Raw genomic sequence first — 18,949 nt, 5'->3', positions numbered from 1 at the left:
ATTCGAAATTATCCGTGGATCGTTCGTGCGTGGCTGACGTGGCCCCGATGCCGGTAGATAGCGATCGCGTCACGTCCTGGAAAAAGAAAAGCCTCGGAACCATTGGGAAACCATCCCCCGGACATCTGTCGCGCGACGAAACGACGAGGCGAAACTAACGTCGCATCGAAAGAAACTCGAGCGCGGTGCGAGACACCGAGTCAAGTCCGCGAAACGTCGTCTGCTTTCGCGAGCGAGACGTATCAGTATCGTTTAAAGGGACTCAAACATGATACGCGGCGGGGATTAGCTTACTTCGCCTCTAAAGAGACACGCAGACGACTGGTTTATCCTAGTTCTTCTCGCCGCGAAGGTCGTCGCACTTCGGGGAGCACTTTTACTCCCGTTTACCTGAAAAGAAAAACACGCTGAAAAAGAGGAATCGAGTTTCAGAGATTTCGCGTCGCGAGCAGTACACACTCGAGTCTCAGGGACGTGTTCCCAATAATTGCAAGAGGGAATTGGGTTTGGTCGTTCCATAGAAAAATCCATCGACCCTAAGATATGCAATCGACACGGGACAATTTTGTTCCTGCCAATACCGTTCGACGCGAAAGAGCGAGAGGACTGAACGCGCGTCCAGCCTCTGATCGACGAAAGTAACGATGCACGTGCGGGAGATCCGAAAGAATCGTCTCCCGATGAAAAAGAGGTACTGACAGGAAGAGAGACGGGCAGGAAAGGCGGCGATGGGAGAAAGAGACGAAGCATAGGTGGTCGCAATTTGCACCTAGAATACAGAGAGCACCGATATCTAGTATCCCATCGTATTATTACGCTTGAGGGCGTTCGTAAGGGGGAACGGAGGTCCAGGGATGGCTGGCTGGCTGGTAGGACGGGGCGGCGGGTAGGTGTAGGCTTACTTTGGACTCTGGTGTGGGATTACCGTACTTATATTCAAGTCTAATATTAAGTTACCATTTTGCTTTACGGCAAGTGAACAGGCTGCCTGCATATAGGAAGCCATCCGAGCGCTCCTGGGACAGTCTGGCTCGCCCGTCTGGGCCCACCTACGACACATAAAGCCTCCGGCCACCTTCCGTGCCCGTCGCATTCTCGATCGTTGCATTGTTTGCCCGAAAAACGTGCCGATTCTCTCGGTCCAGGACCATTCTTCGAAACCATTCCCTCAAAGGTTTTGGTTCGGGTCTCGTTCGGGCGATCGAACAATCGTTTAACTTACGTAACTGGTATAATCGGTAGTAGAGATATAAATGGAGAACACCGTCGACAGTGTACAGTTTAAAAGCGAACCACCGATCTTGGAACGCGTAGTTACCTCCAATCTTCTTCCACCTGCGATCACAGTGGCCGCGTGTGGTGATTAGCGGATATCTTCTTCGAACTCTGGCCTTTCTTGTTGCGAGTGGACTTGTAAGGCTGCCGTAGGAGGAGACGCAACGTCGAATATTATTCGACGTCAGAGAATACCGTGAGAACCGCATTTTCGTCGAGACGACAGTAATCAGAGACCTGGAGAACAGAAACGGAAAAGGAGGAGTAGAAGGCAATAAGAAGGCAGAGGTACTGACTTCTGTGCGTGCTTGGGTTTGTGTTGGACTTCCTAGCACCATTTGAAATCAGTACTACTCTTCTTAGCAATCTACGAACACCGGGATTTCGAGGAACATGTCTGGACAATGGTTCGTATCGTGTGTAGGTCAAGCAGAGACACGTTTGCCAAAGCGACATTTGGTATTAAAATGTTACCAGTCGTTTTATGTATCCTCTTCTTTGTCTTTAGTACAATATTTACGTATAATTCGTCGCTTGACGCGAACACGTGTTTACAAGGTTTGTGCGACGATCGGTTTGTTATACGGTTTCGCGCTTATTTCCCTACTTCGTTTGTAAAGACTCTCGGATTTATATAATTACAACATACATACATACATATATATATGTGTACACATGTATACGCATATATATATGCATAAAGTTAACATTTATGCAAATAATTATTATATACACATCCATCCGTTTACATCCACGAGCAATCCGCCGCAACGCCAACATTGTGCAATGTTTCATCGATCACCTTGATATTCTTACTGGTTTTGCGGTTCGTTATCATGCACGCGATCAAGGCTGTCGATCACAAAGAGAATAAGTTGTAGTGTAAACGGATCAACTATAACTATTTAGCGAGGCAATATGGAACATCGTAATAAATAACTTCACGCCCCTACGAGCGGGCTGCGATTATGACTGCGATGATGGCATAATAAAAGAATACGCATATCTATATACAATATCGTCAAACTCATTCGCGCCCTAAACGTTCTCTTTTTCTATTCGAACGAGGCAGTCTCCGTCGTCGAATTAACGCTCGGCCGATTTCGGGCGGTCAAGGACACTTGTGTACGTTTTCCTTTCGCCAAGAAATTTGGAGAACAAAAGCGGACAAATTCGCGAAATTCCACGGACGAGCCACGCGTTTTCTACCAACCATCCGCTTTTTTTGCGCGCGAATAACAATGTAGAGCGGTTCGTCAAATCGATCGGTCGAGTTTCTTCTACCAACAACGACATAACACTATTTGTCAGCGAGTACTCGAACAACATTGACCGCGCCTCGAAGACAACAGCAACGACAAAGACCCAGCGGAAACTCGTGATAACTGTCCCGCAGTTAAGTGGAATCCTTGCTTCGACTGGTCGCCTGCAGCCTCGTCCAGGTTTCACCGAGCGCCTTCGCGAAGTGGTCGTCCACTGCGATAAGAATATAAGGTCGTTACGTAAATAAGAGATTATTTCGTTTCAATTCATACAAAGGTTGCTTGTCGTACTGAGTATTAATATCATGTCACTGGTCAACGTAAAACGTAGCTTAACCCGTTGCACTCCTATGTCGAGTGTGACTCGACAACAGTTTTTATCTCAGGAACTCCTTTATCAACAATAATTTATATAAAATAGATATTTAATTGAATTTGCTTGCTCCTCTATTTGTTTCAATTGCCCTATTTTTTACTTGGCGTAAATTTCAAATAAAACACTTAAAAGCGTTGGGAGCTACTAGCAACAAAATTGAAATATAATTTGGAGTGCAAAGGATTAAAACAGTGATTCCATTTTTGTATACATTAATGAGCATAACTGAACTAATGTAAGGAAGTTTTTAGTATATCACTTTATTGCTGTAAAGAATATATAATATGAAAAGTAAGTTTTATATGCATAAAAAATATGGAGAAAAATGGAGAATTCATATAATTCCCAACCAAAATCAATCCTAGAATAATAGGATTCAAAAATTTATAAAATATTTGTAATATAATAAAAACATTGTAAAACTATTGTGGTTATGGGTTCAGTTATGCTCCTTAGTGTATCTTGCAACATAGTCTGTGTCGTACCACTGAGACCAGCTTCCTTGTCAGTGGTGGTCGCATTGAAGACAGCTGCGTACTCCTCTAGCCCTAGCGATCGCTTGAAGTGTTCGTCTATTGCAGGATCGCTTACGCCGCCCACGGTCCTAAGCCCGGTCCTCTGGCCTCCTGCTGCCGCGGATGGCGTCAGCGTTGGAGTAGGAGCCACAGCAGTGTCCTCGATCGTCGTGCCTGGTAAACAGAAATTTTTCACTCTTAGAAGAAGAAAGGTAGATGCAATCGTTTTTAGAATCAGAGCAGATGTATTATACGCCCGGGTGCCACAAAAATCCTATAAACATTTATCAAAGTAAACCCTAGTTTTTGGGAAATTCAAGAGCAAGGCTTGAATGAAAATGTAACACATTAATATTTTTTTCTGTTTCAAGTTGACTTTTAACACTTTAATTTTGTTATAAAAGTTCAATTTTAAGTTCTAAAGGAACATTTATTTCTGAACAGATATTTTAAAGTGAAATATATTATAAAAGCTTAAACTATTTTTTATTTACTTAGCGATACTTTGTTAATATAACTTCCTAACATTTAGAATGTTGTGTAAATCGATAGCGTTCATTTCTAGACTTAAAAATTGCATGTGTACGGATATTTCTTTCTGTGACTGAACGATTCGAGTAAAAAAATATTTTTTTGACACGTTTTCATGGTTAATATCCCGCTGCGCGACGGTGCAATAGGAATTTGGCGTTCGAGTCGCTTTACGACTTCCGTAAGGAACACTTTATCCTGTCTGTTATAATTCTACCGAGTTCCTGGACATTACAGGACAATTCGTGTTCCAGGAAGCTGGTCACGATGGAATTCTGCGTAACAAGAGATTAACCGTGTTCCTATCGGGCACGGTTACGCGCGCATCTGCGCCTCGTGCATCATGGTGCATTGTCAGAGGACGTAGTCACCCCTCATGGCGGACAATAGGGGCCTACGGACCCCCTCCTCCCCCCCCCCCTACGACCAAGAACAACGCAACGCGCTTAACGAATTCGCGGTGAGACCTAGTTGCAGCCGTCTCTCCACTTACCAGCCTGTGGCGTAGTGGGTACAATCACGCTGGGCCTGCTGTGATGATGGTGATGATGAACCCTGGCTGCGGACATGTCGAGCGCCTCGCTCTGAATCGGGTCCCTCCTGCGTTCTTTACGCCACGCGCTGCTTGGCTTCCGGTGGAGATTTGTCGCCTTCGGTCTCTCCTCTGTTCGTAAAAAAACAATGGCGATTTCAGACACGTCCGTATAAAGAACGATCGATGTGCGTTGTGCATTGTACCGGAAACTTGCTGAGATTGCCAAGATCAGTGGCTTCACCCCGCACACGCTCCCTCTGCACAATTTCTTTAACGCGTTTGCTGTTAGGCGTTACGCGCACGCAACGACTCAATTTTTAGCGAGCAGACCGTCGATTTTTACACTATTCTAACGCATACTATTCTTATTTTTATTATTTGGTCGCTGTTCCTGTGACGTAGAATTAATTAATCTTATACACCTATCTATCGGTATGGATTTTCACGCTTCTTGCACAAATCGAACGTGTTTATTGGATATTAAAACGATAGTAAAGAAATTTTTAAGTTATTAACGGTTAATTATATCAAAGTCAAATGTTGTATTTTAAACATTTTTATTTGTTCGTACGAATATTCGTTCTACTCTCGTGTACGAGTGTACACCCATAACATCACGAGAAAGCAAGTGAACTTAAAAATAAACCTGAAAATCAATGGTTGATCAGCTTTTTATAATGTACTGCAAAAAAATAAAAATAAATGTTTCCAATACTCGTTCGCTTTTATTAATACTATATAAAAAAAAATGTCTGCAGGCTCGTTGAAATTAGCAATAAAGTTTTTTTTACACGTGGTTGCCTTCGATCTATTAACAAAGGAATATCGTGTTTTAATTAAAGTTACGACACACACAGCTCGGAAAAAAAACACAGAAATGGCCCGACTTCTGTGCTGTTCGATCGTTTAAATTTTCTTTACTTTTGTTTTAAATTTCTGAACAAGAAAACGAATTTACAGAAAGAGCTTGATTTGTGAAAGGGCGAATTTGAATATAAAAAAAAAAAGTTGAATTTCTAGTGCAAAACGTATAGATAGAAAAGTGCATTCTCGGAGTCTCCGCTATCAATAGTTATTTATAAAATATCAGAGGTCAGCTATTTCCGTTCGCCGTGATATCTAAAATTGGAAATCGATCTAACGACAACCCTCGGAAGGATCGAGAGGAGGCGAAAGAGTAGACAAGAAGGACGAGAAGGGGTGCTAGAGACGAGTCCGGTTCCCAGGTCGGGGCAGGAAGTGCCTAATAGCCGTGAGAGGATCGTCAGGAAGACGGTCAAACTGGTTTAAAGGCAAAGGACGAGGTACAAAGCAGGGAAAAGATGAATGGGCCATGCTACGCAATCGTTCCGTTCAATTAACTTCCCGAATTCTTTTCCTAACGTTTCACAAAATTCCTCGATTGTATACCACGCCACGATGTCGCTAACGAGACACACCGGTAGGCCCGGACTTGACTCACGGTCCTCCGTGTCGATCGTAGAAAAAAAAAAAACAATTTTAAAAGTAACAAACGACTGGCAACCAAAAACAATCGAAAACAATTGTTCGCGGACGAAACACTGAGACTACCACGTACCACCCGGCCTGTACACCGGTCGGAGGTTCTCCGTGTTGAGCCACGGTTGCCAGAAACAGCTTCTCCTGGACGAGACCTCCATGCTCGCGACCTTCGGTCGGAACGAGAGTGAAACCAGCGAATTCTGCCAAAAGCAGAACTCGGAGAACAGCGAGCACCGCAAAATTCCTCGAGTTTCGGGCCGCGACTGGTTCCTTGGCGAAAGGTAACGCGTATCACTGGCTCGAATCGGTGCACGACGTCGATAACACGATCGTCCTGTTCGCGGCGAGGCGGATCATCGGGACCGTGTCCATCCAGGGATCTTCTTTTCGCCGAAGAAAGCAGCCTCCATGATGTCCACGACCGACGATCAGAATCGAACGCGGTCTCGAGGATACGATCGGCGTTAAGTCTCGGTTAGGTGTCGACGAGGCACGCGTGGTGATCCTGATGGTCGGGAATCGAAAACGGAGTCGAGGATCGCAGGAACGAGAACCATAATCGACGCTAACGATTACGCGATGCACGCGGATCCCGCGGAAACACGCCGGAGACAACCACTGTTCCTCTCTTTCTCTTTTGCCAGAGGAAGAGACACGTTCCTGAAAAGAACCCGTGGATTCGTGAATGCCCCTCTTACACGACTGTCTTAAGATTCATTCATTCATCCGCCTCGTCCCGTCGTCTGCCCCCTCCACGATGCGAGGAGAAGGTTGCCTTTTACACATGCAGAACCTGCACACACGGCCGTAGCGATGGGTGTTCGATTCTCGCCCAATGTTGCTGTTCCTCGAACAAATTGATCGGCAGCGAGGAATTTAAAAACGATAGGTGAAAATTTTTCAACGTCTCGGAGAATACCGAGTAAAATGGCTGCCCCAGGTACCGGAGTTCCTGAGGGCAATGGGGGTCAGATTTGGATTTTAGTTGCTCGGGCTTATGCATCAACAAATTATTTCATCGTTCGTTGAAGCAATCGGCTTTATTATTTTGATATTTTCGACGACTTTCGCGAGATTAAGATTTTCCAATAAGAGCAACAGAACTCATTCAATCATCATAGCTGACATATTTGTGATTTGCTTTGTCCAATTCGAACAACGTTTCAAATTCGTTAAAATTCGGAGCTATTGTTCAGTTGTTGATCAATACGTTTGAATGCGTCAACGTGGTCCAAGAAGCGAAGGAAATATTGCTACCGTTAAGGGAAAGTGTTGCTGAAAATTCAAATTCATCGATTCAGCGACGTACTTATGAATTAAGCATTCCTCAGACTTCTGTGTGACGAATTCTTAGTAGTCTTACGTCTTCGTCCTTACAAGATTCAGTTGGCTGAAGAAGCCTGCTGATCATTCGTATGCATCGTGAGTTTGCTGATTGGGCTTGGATCCTAATTTTGAACAATTTGGGAAAATGAAACTCACGTTTGGATGAATGGCTTTGTCGATAAGCAGAATTGTCGGATTTAGGGAGATGTTAATCCTCGGTCAATAGTCGAGCGATCCTTGTATCCACAAAAGGTTATCATGCGGTGTGGTTTACACTTTATCCGCGGTGATGTGTGTATTTGCATCAAACGTCGTATTCACGATTTGAATATCCGTATAATGGAAGCATATTGGCGAAAGACATGGAAATATCGAAAGGATTAAAGAAATAAGTATCTCATTGTAGAACTGCGCGGAAGAAACCATGTGTCTATAACGTAAATAGGCGAAAACGCTTAGAATTTGCGAAAGCATTTGTAAATTGTGCCAAAAATGTTCAGAATAAGATGATATTCTCGGATGAAACTAAAATCAATTTATTTGAACGGGATGGAAATAAATAAATAATATTAAATCCTGAATATTAAATTAATTTTTGTTATTCGACGAATTATTGTTATACGACGAGCGTTAAAATCATCCGAGTAAACAATCAATTGTTTTATAAAGAACACGTTAATTTCTAAAGTACTTCATTAGTTGGATTTTGTTTAAGGGATATTTTATCTATATGGTCTGATATGGCTGGGAATAATTGAATTACTTAGTGATACCCAGAGGAAAACTAAGCATGTAGCTAGGAAAGATCTCCTAATTTATTTATTTAACGTATTATTTTGCACATCTAATTTCAAATAATTGATATCGTTAAGAACAATTTTTTGAAACTTCTTTTGAAAAAAATGAAAAATTCTAATCCTTGTTATGATTAAATTAAAATAGTAACTTTAGTTTTTCTAAAACGCTAACTAAAAGTGGAAATTTTGTAATACCTAAAAAGAATCATTTTTGCCTCCTAAAAGCCTTTTACCTGATTTGCAATTTTAGCAAACTATTGCTGGAAACTAAACGCAAAAGACACTAAGCAAAGTTAAACGCATGCAAAAGTAATACTTTCAACTCCATTATTTTAGTAAATTTATGATTACATAACATGCGTTTTATTTCAATATATGCATATTTTAATCTACTGCACTTGAATGAAATAAATCATGCCTCATGTTTATTAAACCAGAATCAAATTATTTTTTTTCTATTATTTCCTATCTCAGTATACATAAATAAAGAGAAAGATAGCGTAGTCATAAAAAATACAAATTATTCTGTAATCGTTTATAATTTGTTGACCAGTGTTACTCGAGATCTCCTAATACCTAAATCGAAAATATCGATGCATCTTTGGAACTCGTAATTTTGAGCAACGATTTGAAGCCATCGCTACAAGATGCAAGCGTGTTGACGCACGCATGCGATGCATACACATACTTACACCCTTATTCAACCGACTCGTCTCTTTCCTCTTTCCTTTTCCCTTTTTTCCTCCACAGGTAGGCAGAGTCGATCGATACACACGCATCTATGCACGCATGCATTGAGTGCACACGATCCACGTCAGCACGTTTGTGAAAAACGTCGGTTAAGAGTTCTCACTGAGAATTTTCGAATTCCTCCGCCATTCCATTACAGAGTCTCGAAGAAGCTGTTTATCGATCAGATTATTACAAACGCCGAAGTATACCCCGCTCAATTACAAAATAGAAGTTAGGGACAACGTTCATAACTATCTGAGCTAATTATTCATTTTCTACTCAGGGTGTTCGACCACAAAAAAATTCGAGGAGTGAAATTTTTCAACGGGGAAAAAAATTTCAAATCGTTCTGGAAAAATTATTTTCGGTTACGGGGGTCAATTACAATCATTTTTGGCGAGTAGACATACCCCCGAAATCGTAGCCACTTTCTAGCAAAAAATTCGAGAAGGTATGAAATTTTTCGACGGAAAAAAAAAATTTCAAATCGTTCTGGAAAAATTTATTTGATTGCAGGGGTCAATTGCAATCATTTTTGGCGAACAGACATACCCCCGAAATCTTACGCACTTTCGAGAAAAAAAATCAAGTAAGTGCTGAAATTTTTCGGCGTAATTAAAAAATTTCAAATTGTTCTAAAAAAATTATTTTCGATTGCGGGGGTCAATTACAATCATTTCTTGTGAATACACATACCCCTGAAATCCTACCCATTTTCGAGAAAAAAAATCGAGTAGATGCTGAAATTTTTCGGACAAATTAAAAAATTTCAAATCGTTCTGGAAAAATTATTTTCGGTTGCAGGGGTCAATTGCAATCATTTTTGGTCATTATACATACTCTCGAATTTCTATCCACTTTCGAGAAAAAAATTCGAGTAGGTGCCAAAATTTTTCAGCCAAATCAAAAAATTTCATATTGTTCTGGAAAAATTATTTTCGTTTGCAGGGGTCAATTACAATCATTTTTTGTGAATAGACATAACCTTGAAATCCTAACCATTTTCGAGAAAAAAATTCCTTTCAGAAAATATAATTTCCGACCAGAAAGGTCACTTCAAAATTTCGTGCTTATCTTTAAAACGTCATAACTTTTGAACGGATTGGAGGATTTTAATGTTTCTAAAGGCAAATAACGCATATTTTAGTGAAGAACATGTAGAAATTCTAACAATATTGAAAAAGTTGTTCCTTGACCCCGTAAAATAAGAAAAACCACATAAAAGTGGTCCAATTTTCAAACAACCATAATTCTTACAATAGTGAATATATTTCAATGAAACTTTTTTCTGAAGTAGAGCTCATAGGTACTTACAAAAAAGTATTACACAACTTTTCTATAGGGCGTCAAATAAAATTACTAAAAATCAAAAACGAATTTTTAAGGAAAATGGAATGGAAACTTGTATAAGCCTAATAAAAACAAAAACTCGTATCCCGATTTTGATAATGGGTGTTAACTTTGTCTATCTTTGCCGAAATTGGCGTTTAGGTATGATACACTTATGATATAGTATGAATGTATGTACATACAGTTTTACAGAACTTTAAAAACTTGATTTATAGTCCAAATACGCGTATAGACGAGTACTCGAGTATTTTACTACAGAAAAATTCGACAAGTAGTCCCAGCCCGAGTTAATATAATATCGATAAGCCCTTTTGTTTTAATAATAGCACGTCATCTACGTGATATTGAATCGACTAAACTTTATGCAGCCGTCCGATGGCACTCGTGACCACGGCTTCATAATTTGTTAAAGTAATTTATTCTTGTTACTGAATAACCGTGAACTCAACCGTCGTTTTATGTAATCCCATAAATGCTGCATAGCAGTGGTTTTCAAACTTTTCCAAAGGCAACTCATAAAAAAGAGTATTTAAAATTATTTTCTAACTTCAATCATTTTTCCTCAATTGAATTTTAATAAAAAAAAAAATTGTCAAAGATAATTTGATTAATCTCAAGGTTATAATCTTTTTCTTAGTGAATCAACGACCAAACAAATTTCTGTGCAAGCCCCACGTATCTCTTTTTTATAAAAACAAGTAACGTTGTTATGAATTTGACAAATATTAAGGTTCGTTTATTATAAACCATTTTAACCATTACAAACCATCCATGATAACTAATGACTACCATAAGTATTAACGCGTTAATTTAATTTTGTATTGCTGGTGGGTAAACCGTGAATTAACTTTTTGAAAGGATAACATTGTCGAATGGTAATTTCGTTGAATCAGAAACGCGAATTTTCTGCGTTTCCAATTTGGGATCGATAATTTACACGTGGCACGATGAAACACCTGTCACGGCGACTCACGCTCGGACAATTCATCGTTTTTACAAAAGCAATAATTCAAAGATTATTGAGTAATTAGCGGGGAGCAATTAACGATCACGCGATCTTAGGAATGCAGAGAAAAATTTGCGGTATTTCAGTAAAGGGTCGCCGCGAAGATCAATTTCGCGCTCCCATATTTTTCCCCAAGCTCGTTGCTCTACTATATCTCCTCGTTCGTTATTCGGTGTTATCAATGCGCTCTGATTATTAATGGGATCGAGCAACCCTCTATAAGTACTTCGGGAAACAAAAGCAGTATTTACGAGCAGACACGAACCTACATAAGACGAGTACAGATAGCTGCAACCCCTGGCAGAAAGTTTCCGATCAGAAACTCTAATGGGAGCAAGTTGATACGCTCATCATTTATTTTTGCAAATTTTATTCGAACCTAAGAGTGTTGGTAAATATTTTGATCCTTTATCTTTAAACACCACGAGTGAAAATTGAAGAAAATGCACTACAAAATAAATTTAAAAATATTTGGCCCATGAAGTCACAGCGTATCAATTTACCAAAGTTTCATTATATTTTATAAATCGATTTTTTATAACAACAAAATGGACAGTTTTTAGAAATATAAGGAAAAAATAACAATTTAGATTTAGATTTTCGAATAGGAATTTTACAACTTTCCCAACGCTTGCCGTGTAAATAATTGTGTTTTTACAATGTCTTAAAGCCACAAAGCTATGGTTTATCGATAATTTTACGTATTGGATCGACCTAGATTATTTTCTGCCATTCTCTTTACGGGCGGGTCACAAATGACCCGGGCGAGGAAGGGACATGTAACAAAATAGACCTTGAAAATCAATTTGGTACTCCCACGTTTCTCTAGAGGCTCTCTATTCGGTCTCTCCTCTATTGTTCGCGCAATAATAATACCTCGAGCAAGATCAAGGTGCCACGTTATACCCGAGGAATCGTGAGGCATCGTGCAGGAATCCGTGGTATTTTAATAGCACCGCGTCCAGGTAATCGTGCGCAGTTATCAGACGTTCGTTTAACAGCGAATCGCTGGGCTGGTGGGCGTGAATTCGCGGAACGTAATGCCGCAAAGTAACGCTCCGAGTCAAAGTCGCGGCTCGTGGAAAACCGACGTTATCTCTCGGCGTCGACAGCTTTGTCGCTTCGTTAAATTTTCCTCGTTCCCTAAATCCGACTATGCTCGCAGATTTCGCGAAGAGCTAATGAGACACGCGGCTCGTGCCCGCCGAGCATATAATTCAAGGAATGCTTTAGGAATGCGCTGAATTCGAAGCCCCGAGAATGAAACGTCGCTCGGAAATCAGGGTCTGGGTAGATCGTATTTGAAAAAGTATTCCAACGATGAATACCTCCGAGGACGGCCCGAAAGTTAGGGTAAAAATTATATCATGAATATCTTCGTAGGGAAACAGAACGGAGTCCTTTGTTCTCGCGAGGACCTACGTCTGATGATTCTATCTTATAAGTAGTTTGTTGAAGAAATACTTTGAAAACATTTTCGACAATTATCGTATTTCTTTTTTATTTGCCACGTGTTTTAATGGTTATTCGAGGGTCAGCTGTGTATGCTGAAAAGGCATGAAAAGTATCCGCGTGCAGTATTCAATAGGTGTGCAACTACAGGAATACTTTCATTCGGCTGTGTCGTCGAATAGAAAATACGCAGGTATTTTGTGGTTGCCTCATCAATGAATACCAAATGCGCTGGCGTTTCGTATTCAGTAGCTCGGTAAATAAAGAATACTTGGCATATTTTTATCCAGACAACGATTAACGAATACCCCCTTGGAGCAAAAAAATTAATATGGTAAACACTCGGCAAACGCATGTTTATAAACAGGTTTTCAACCATTTAAACTATATTTATCCCTTCTCATGGTTGAGATATACAATTCCCCGATATGCTACTAAAGTTTAAAGATCTAAAGATAGTCCGGTTTAGCCTTATCTTTAAATAATGATACATACATTTGTGCATTTAATTCAAATACTTGTATACTTTTTTGTAAGCATTAATCATTGTTCATTCTCGAGTTATAATACTATTGTGTCGAAGGACAAAAAAGAAAGTTTGACGGTGTCCATGAGTCATCAGACAAGCAGTTGTGGTTATTTGATAAAAAAAAAAATCGAACAGATCCTTATCCTGCACAATTGTGGACATCGTATAAACTAGTATTGTAAAACAATAATCAAAATTGCGAAATTTTAGCTAAACTACATGACCTTTATAAAGATATTTGATTGTTAAAAATAGAAAATATCATTATTCGTCGTTCGTCCTAAATATTCGATACAAGTATTTAAATTAAAAAATCATTTAAGAAAATAATATATAGCCCCCAACCTCTAAAAAACAAACAAAGAAGAACCAAATCAGCCAAATAATTATTCTTATCGGATGAAGCAATTTCACGGGTTCAAATTCAGTAGAGAAGATTTAAAAATACCACGTCGGATATTTTCAGTCGGAAGACGTTTATTAATAATTTGAAAATTGATGGTAAAAAGTATTTTCGTAGCGGTAAAATTGATACGTGAAAATCACTGAACGCGCCATCGTCCGCCATCAAGTGCAACTACGGTTGGTATTCGGAACAGGTTCGAAGCTCGGCATTCCATCACAACAAACACCACACGAACGAGTCACACACTCTCGTAACACAACCGAATGAGAGCTCGTTACAACCTGGTATTTCGTCCAATAGGACCCAATGATTTATGGAAATCATCGCGAACATTTCGTGCCACGTTGCGAGCTTATTAACGGCACAACGGATATCCTACTATTATTAACGTGTTTCTTCCTTTTTCAGAGTAACGCCTTTCCGCTGCACGGAAAAATTACTTTCTTTCCGTGCAACTTTTTCTAAGACAGTTTCTACTACGATCAAAACTATCGGAGGATTGTCTGCAAACATATTTTGGACAGTAGGGCAGCACGTTTGACTTTAACGCTGTACACCTTAAATAATTACAGAGGAAACGAATTGGAAATTATTTCTTAACGCATCAACAACCGATCAAAGAGATTTTCCTCGTTGTACCACGCAGGATTGTGTACTTATAAACGCACAATAAACGTGTTTATATTCATTGTATGAATACAATATAATACTGTGTACACATAGTCAATTTTCGAAGGACATGCAAAGATTACTGTAACATACAATCGACACGATGTTTTTCATTGTGATAAGTGTTCAAAGAATTATTAAGATCTATGACGATAACGATTCAAAGCACAAAGCACGGATCACGCAGATACTTTATCGCTGTCCGAAAGTATTACATTTGTCTTCAGTCTTCAGACTTAAATCCCGTTGAGAATTTATGGTGCAATTTGAATCGCTGGACACGGCTGATACCAAGTACTTTCGAAAGAAAAACCTAGAAAGAGATTAAAAGCCGAACGAGAGCGAATAAGTCCAGAATATCCAAACAAAAATTTGTTCAACATGCTTACTAAAGTGTGTAATAAAATAGAAAAGTTACCCTACTAAGTATTAAGTATTACAAAATAACTATAAATGATGCAGAAATTATAGATTTTGTACGTTGTCTGAATATTTTTGTAACGCGACAAATGTGTATGATATCATTTAATCCTTAATACAATATAATTACGTTAAATTAGATAAATAAATTACATGTATTTGTCACGATTAACAAAATATCGTAAGAAACGATTTCCAGTTCATTTCCTCTATAATTAACTATCGCACACAACGTCACAGTCAATGCGTTACTCACTATAATTGTACTAAACACGGATCTTATACGTAAGCATCAATTTTAAGCGAGTGTTTCGGAAGAACGAGAATTTTGGTCGTCCTTTGATGTCTACGCCCGAGAAGCTTGAACACACAGATTTATCTGTGCGTTTTATCGTGTGCTAGTATCGTTTACGCTTCAGCGATTCGATCTCAGATAAGCGATCGTACGTATCTAAAGAATTTGGACGGTAAGGTAAATGTACCAATAACTGGCCAGTTTAAGACACCCAGGGTAGTATATTATAAATATTATACATAAAATTTATGTTATTCTAAATTTGTTTCATATCACAAGTAGATTTTAGTAATAGAATTATCCTTATTTATGAGAAACATAACAAGGATATTAATAACAAAACACCAATGATTTCAGATTGAATGTTTCAAATGTTGATAAAACGTTACTGAAAGGATAGAGGAAAATAAATCTTTTAAAAATTGTTCAGCATATAAACAAGTAAATACATTTCTGGTTTTAAATTAATTACAAGGTGAATAATGTTGGGAGCTTGGAGTAAATTAGTGTTAGTCGAAACATTAATATGGCAAAAAAATTAGTACTAAAATCTACTTTATTATCAGTTCCTTCATTAGCACTTTAAGATGTAAGAATTTCTAAAAGAAGGATTTGAATTTTTTTACTTTTGTCCATTGCTAGATGGTCAGCTATGGGGATATTATTTATTCTGGTCAGTTATAATTACGTTTACCTTATGCGGTCGGAGACTTTCTCAAGAAAAATCTTGAGAAAAGACGGGGCCGTCGCTTAATTGATGCGCTCCTCTGGCTGCAATTAGACGAAGCTTAACGCGCGCGCGGAGATACGCGGCGCGGCGATTTAACTATTCCCATTGTTTACGGTCGATTACGCCGTATCGCGTTGCGAAAACGACACACTTGCGAGCGATTCGTTTCACGGCATCGTGAGAAGCGGATTTTCCTTTTTCTTTCTATTACTTTGAAAAAACGGTCCAAGTACCGGATCAAAATCATTATCTTTCAAACCACTCTGAAAGTATAAGAGAAGAGAGCAAATATAGGGGCAGGACCAAACGATAGAAAGAAAAGCTGACCGGTCGAAGGAAAACGGAAGTGAAGAGAAGATCGCTACGATACCAATGATAATCAATGACTCCGGACAAAGTCACGTGCGCGTAGCTTCGCCCGTGCTAGACGAATATGCGTGTCGCAGGAAGAGGTGCCTCGAGTAGTGTCTTGCCAACGAGCGTGTTGGGGAAACGGCACTCGGTGCCGGCCGAGGAATCTAAAATAAACACTGCACAATGTTATCTAATTCGACGTGAAATTGGCATTTCGTAGGAATGCGGGCTCGAACTGGGACGAAATATCGCAGGAGCACCTCTCCTCTTCTTACATAAATCCTCCGCGATTCTCTGCCGAGAATCTTGATCGTTACACAATGAGGTCGAATCTTCCAACAGAAATAAACGTACTCGGATCACTAATTAGCATCGTGCGCGCACAACGTAATTCCGACATTGATAGAACCGAATCCGCGATTTGGAACGTATTTAACGAACGCCTCGGCAAGCTAGCACGGGCAGCACGAAAACATCTCGCTAGATCGCGAGGAATTACTCGGTATAAACTGACCTTGCACCATCGTCGCTGCCCTGGAGAGGACGTCCAAGGCGCTCTCGACGGCGGACATCTCCTCTCTGTGCTCGATGATTTCCCGATTCGGTCGTGGATCCTCCTCGATGGTTGCACCCTCGAGAACCACCGTTCGGCGAGATCAAGATTTATCCTGACAGGTTGGTCCGGTGGTTCCCCAGACCAACGAGCAAATCCAAGCGCAGAGGTCTTCGTTGACCTGAGGAGGCACCAGGTGTTCACCGCGGTTCGGGGTTCCCGTGAGAAATCGGTGGAAGCCCGGCACCGGTTGTAGAAATCTGCTCTCTAAGGACAGAAGTCGAACTTAACTGTTTGGGGGACTTCCTCGCGGCCGAAGCCAGCACAAATAAAGTAAAACGGGGATTAAAAAACGTGACATTGTCTGTGGAATGCGGACCCCTCACCAGAGGCCCGCCTCTCGCTTCTTTCCTCACCTCATCCCACCCACCCTCCGTTGCTTCGCGAGTCCCCACACACACCCCGCCCGCCGTGCTGGCGGCCGATCCCACTCCACCCACCGTTACTGCTGCCTAGCGATAGACTCAACACACTTTTCGACCATCCAGCCAGAGTTTCCGTTTTCCTATATTCAGCATGCCTAACCCTAAATCTAACGCCTACAAAACACCACGTCGAACGTTAACCCTAACCTCTTTCAACGATATTATATCAGACGATCGAATTAAAAAAAAAAACAACAGTCATACAAGCTATTTAGTTTCTATGAACAATTATGTAACATTTTTTTTTTTTATTTAATTTTCACAACAATATCGATAAGCTTAATTATAAAATAATAAATTGTAAAATTGAATTCTTACCACTAATTTAGCAGTGAAAAGATTAAAGTCTCGCGACCGCCTCGACAGTTTCACAAATCGCTTCGAATAAATTATTAATATAAGAGTAGTTTTGAAAATGACTTTAACACTGATTCTGCGACGCCTCAAGTCCATCACTAGACACCGTACTTCTTACTCCTGTATCACGCCGCTCCTGCCCCTTTCCAAACTTCCACGCAACCGGCGCCAATCGTATAGCATCGCAATTTCATCTTAATGACATATAAACAATGACTAAATCTACGATCTACCCGAGAGAAAGTCTACGAATTTTGTTCGTTTTCTATGTAGTTCGCGAATGCTTCTAAACCCTCTTACATCGATTACTAATAAAACATTTGAACAGTTTTTTCTTTAATCAGCGACAGAGCTAAATATTTCAATATGGGGAATAAGTGACAGAGAGGGAATAATACGTGTCCTTTCCCTCGAGAAAAAGGAGCTAACGATCTCGCAATTTTGATGAAATACTTTTACCCCTACCCCCGGGCCGAATACTCGCCAGCATTTCCTCGATTTTTATCAGAATTTAACCGAGCGTTACGTGTGCGTAATTATTAATCGAGCGAATGAAAATCGGTAACACTTCGAACAAGCAATTGGAACAGTGGTATTTCAGAGATCGGTAGAGTTTGAACGCGGGGCACGGAGTGTATCGTTAAACGCTTTGATACAGAGTTAAGTGGATTATAAATTATCGCGGTCGGCAATTCGTGGTTCGATAAATGGAATTCATTGAAAGCAATGAACCAACGAAACGTAAAATGTTTCAGTTCGCGTAACAAGGGCACACACGTTAGAAACATAGGCGACCACGAGCTAAAAAAAATGATGTGCCGCGTAAATATCAAACTCAGCTCCTTGGCAAGTGGTGTGAAGCGTTACGAACAAAAAATCTGTGAAAACGCCGTGGAATAAGGGAACTTGGCAAGAAAACGAATAGCTAGATTTTATAAATACCATAATCGATGAACTTTCAGAACACATTTCCTCGAGGAGCAACGAAAAGAAGGCATTTTCTCTCAAGTATCGCGTCCGTCGGTCACAGGAATCGATAAAGGAATGCGGCGTAGCATGGAAAAAAAGAACAAGGCACGCATTCCTCGAGGTAAAATCGAACGGTTTTTTCCCTTTCGAATATGTTTTTACTCACCGAACGTTGAGCGATGACACTCGCTTGAACACACGATCAAACATCCGGCGCGACGTTTCCTGGCATGTCAAGCTGAGATAGGGCACGTATTTTCATTGAAAACGATGAAAATCTAATGGTATGCGGGCGGACACGCAGAACACGGCCTGTTTGACACGAGAGGTAGCCTCGCTTCCCCTACTACTTGAACATTACACTGGAATGCATGGCATTCGGTTGTTCAGGCGCGCTCTACAGGCAAAACTGCTAACTATGCTTTATACCACGCTCCGTGTAAATATGGTCCGATCTCCGTGTTACCCTTCCTCGATTATGCCTGCGATTTCAGCCACAATGCTTTTTCTTCTTTATGTTCG

General features: G+C 40.3%; 1 protein-coding gene across 4 annotated transcripts; it reads right to left on the bottom strand.

Annotated features, from left to right (window-relative positions):
- Positions 1–1,757: 1,757 nt before the first annotated feature.
- On the bottom strand, positions 1,758–18,897 carry LOC122401049 (transcription cofactor vestigial-like protein 4). 4 transcript variants are annotated; one of them, XM_043402960.1, is made up of 6 exons: positions 18,594–18,897; positions 18,401–18,430; positions 16,578–16,883; positions 4,453–4,623; positions 3,399–3,602; positions 1,758–2,751 (listed from the first exon to the last, which is right to left on the bottom strand). In XM_043402960.1, the coding sequence occupies exons 3-6, from the start codon at positions 16,633–16,635 to the stop codon at positions 2,672–2,674; spliced, it is 513 nt and encodes a 170-aa protein (XP_043258895.1). In that variant the 5' UTR covers positions 16,636–16,883; positions 18,401–18,430; positions 18,594–18,897; the 3' UTR covers positions 1,758–2,671. The 4 variants fall into 4 exon arrangements, with proteins under 4 accessions (XP_043258895.1, XP_043258894.1, XP_043258896.1 ...); XM_043402959.1 differs by lacking the exon at positions 18,401–18,430; XM_043402961.1 differs by lacking the exons at positions 18,401–18,430; positions 18,594–18,897 and having other exon boundaries at positions 16,578–16,924.
- Positions 18,898–18,949: the final 52 nt, after the last annotated feature.

The sequence above is a fragment of the Colletes gigas genome, unplaced genomic scaffold, assembly GCF_013123115.1.
Source record: "Colletes gigas isolate AHSC1104 unplaced genomic scaffold, ASM1312311v1 Colletes_gigas_Sc00021, whole genome shotgun sequence".
Classification (NCBI taxonomy): Eukaryota; Metazoa; Arthropoda; class Insecta; order Hymenoptera; family Colletidae; genus Colletes; species Colletes gigas.
This window is presented reverse-complemented; position numbering and strand designations above follow the sequence as displayed.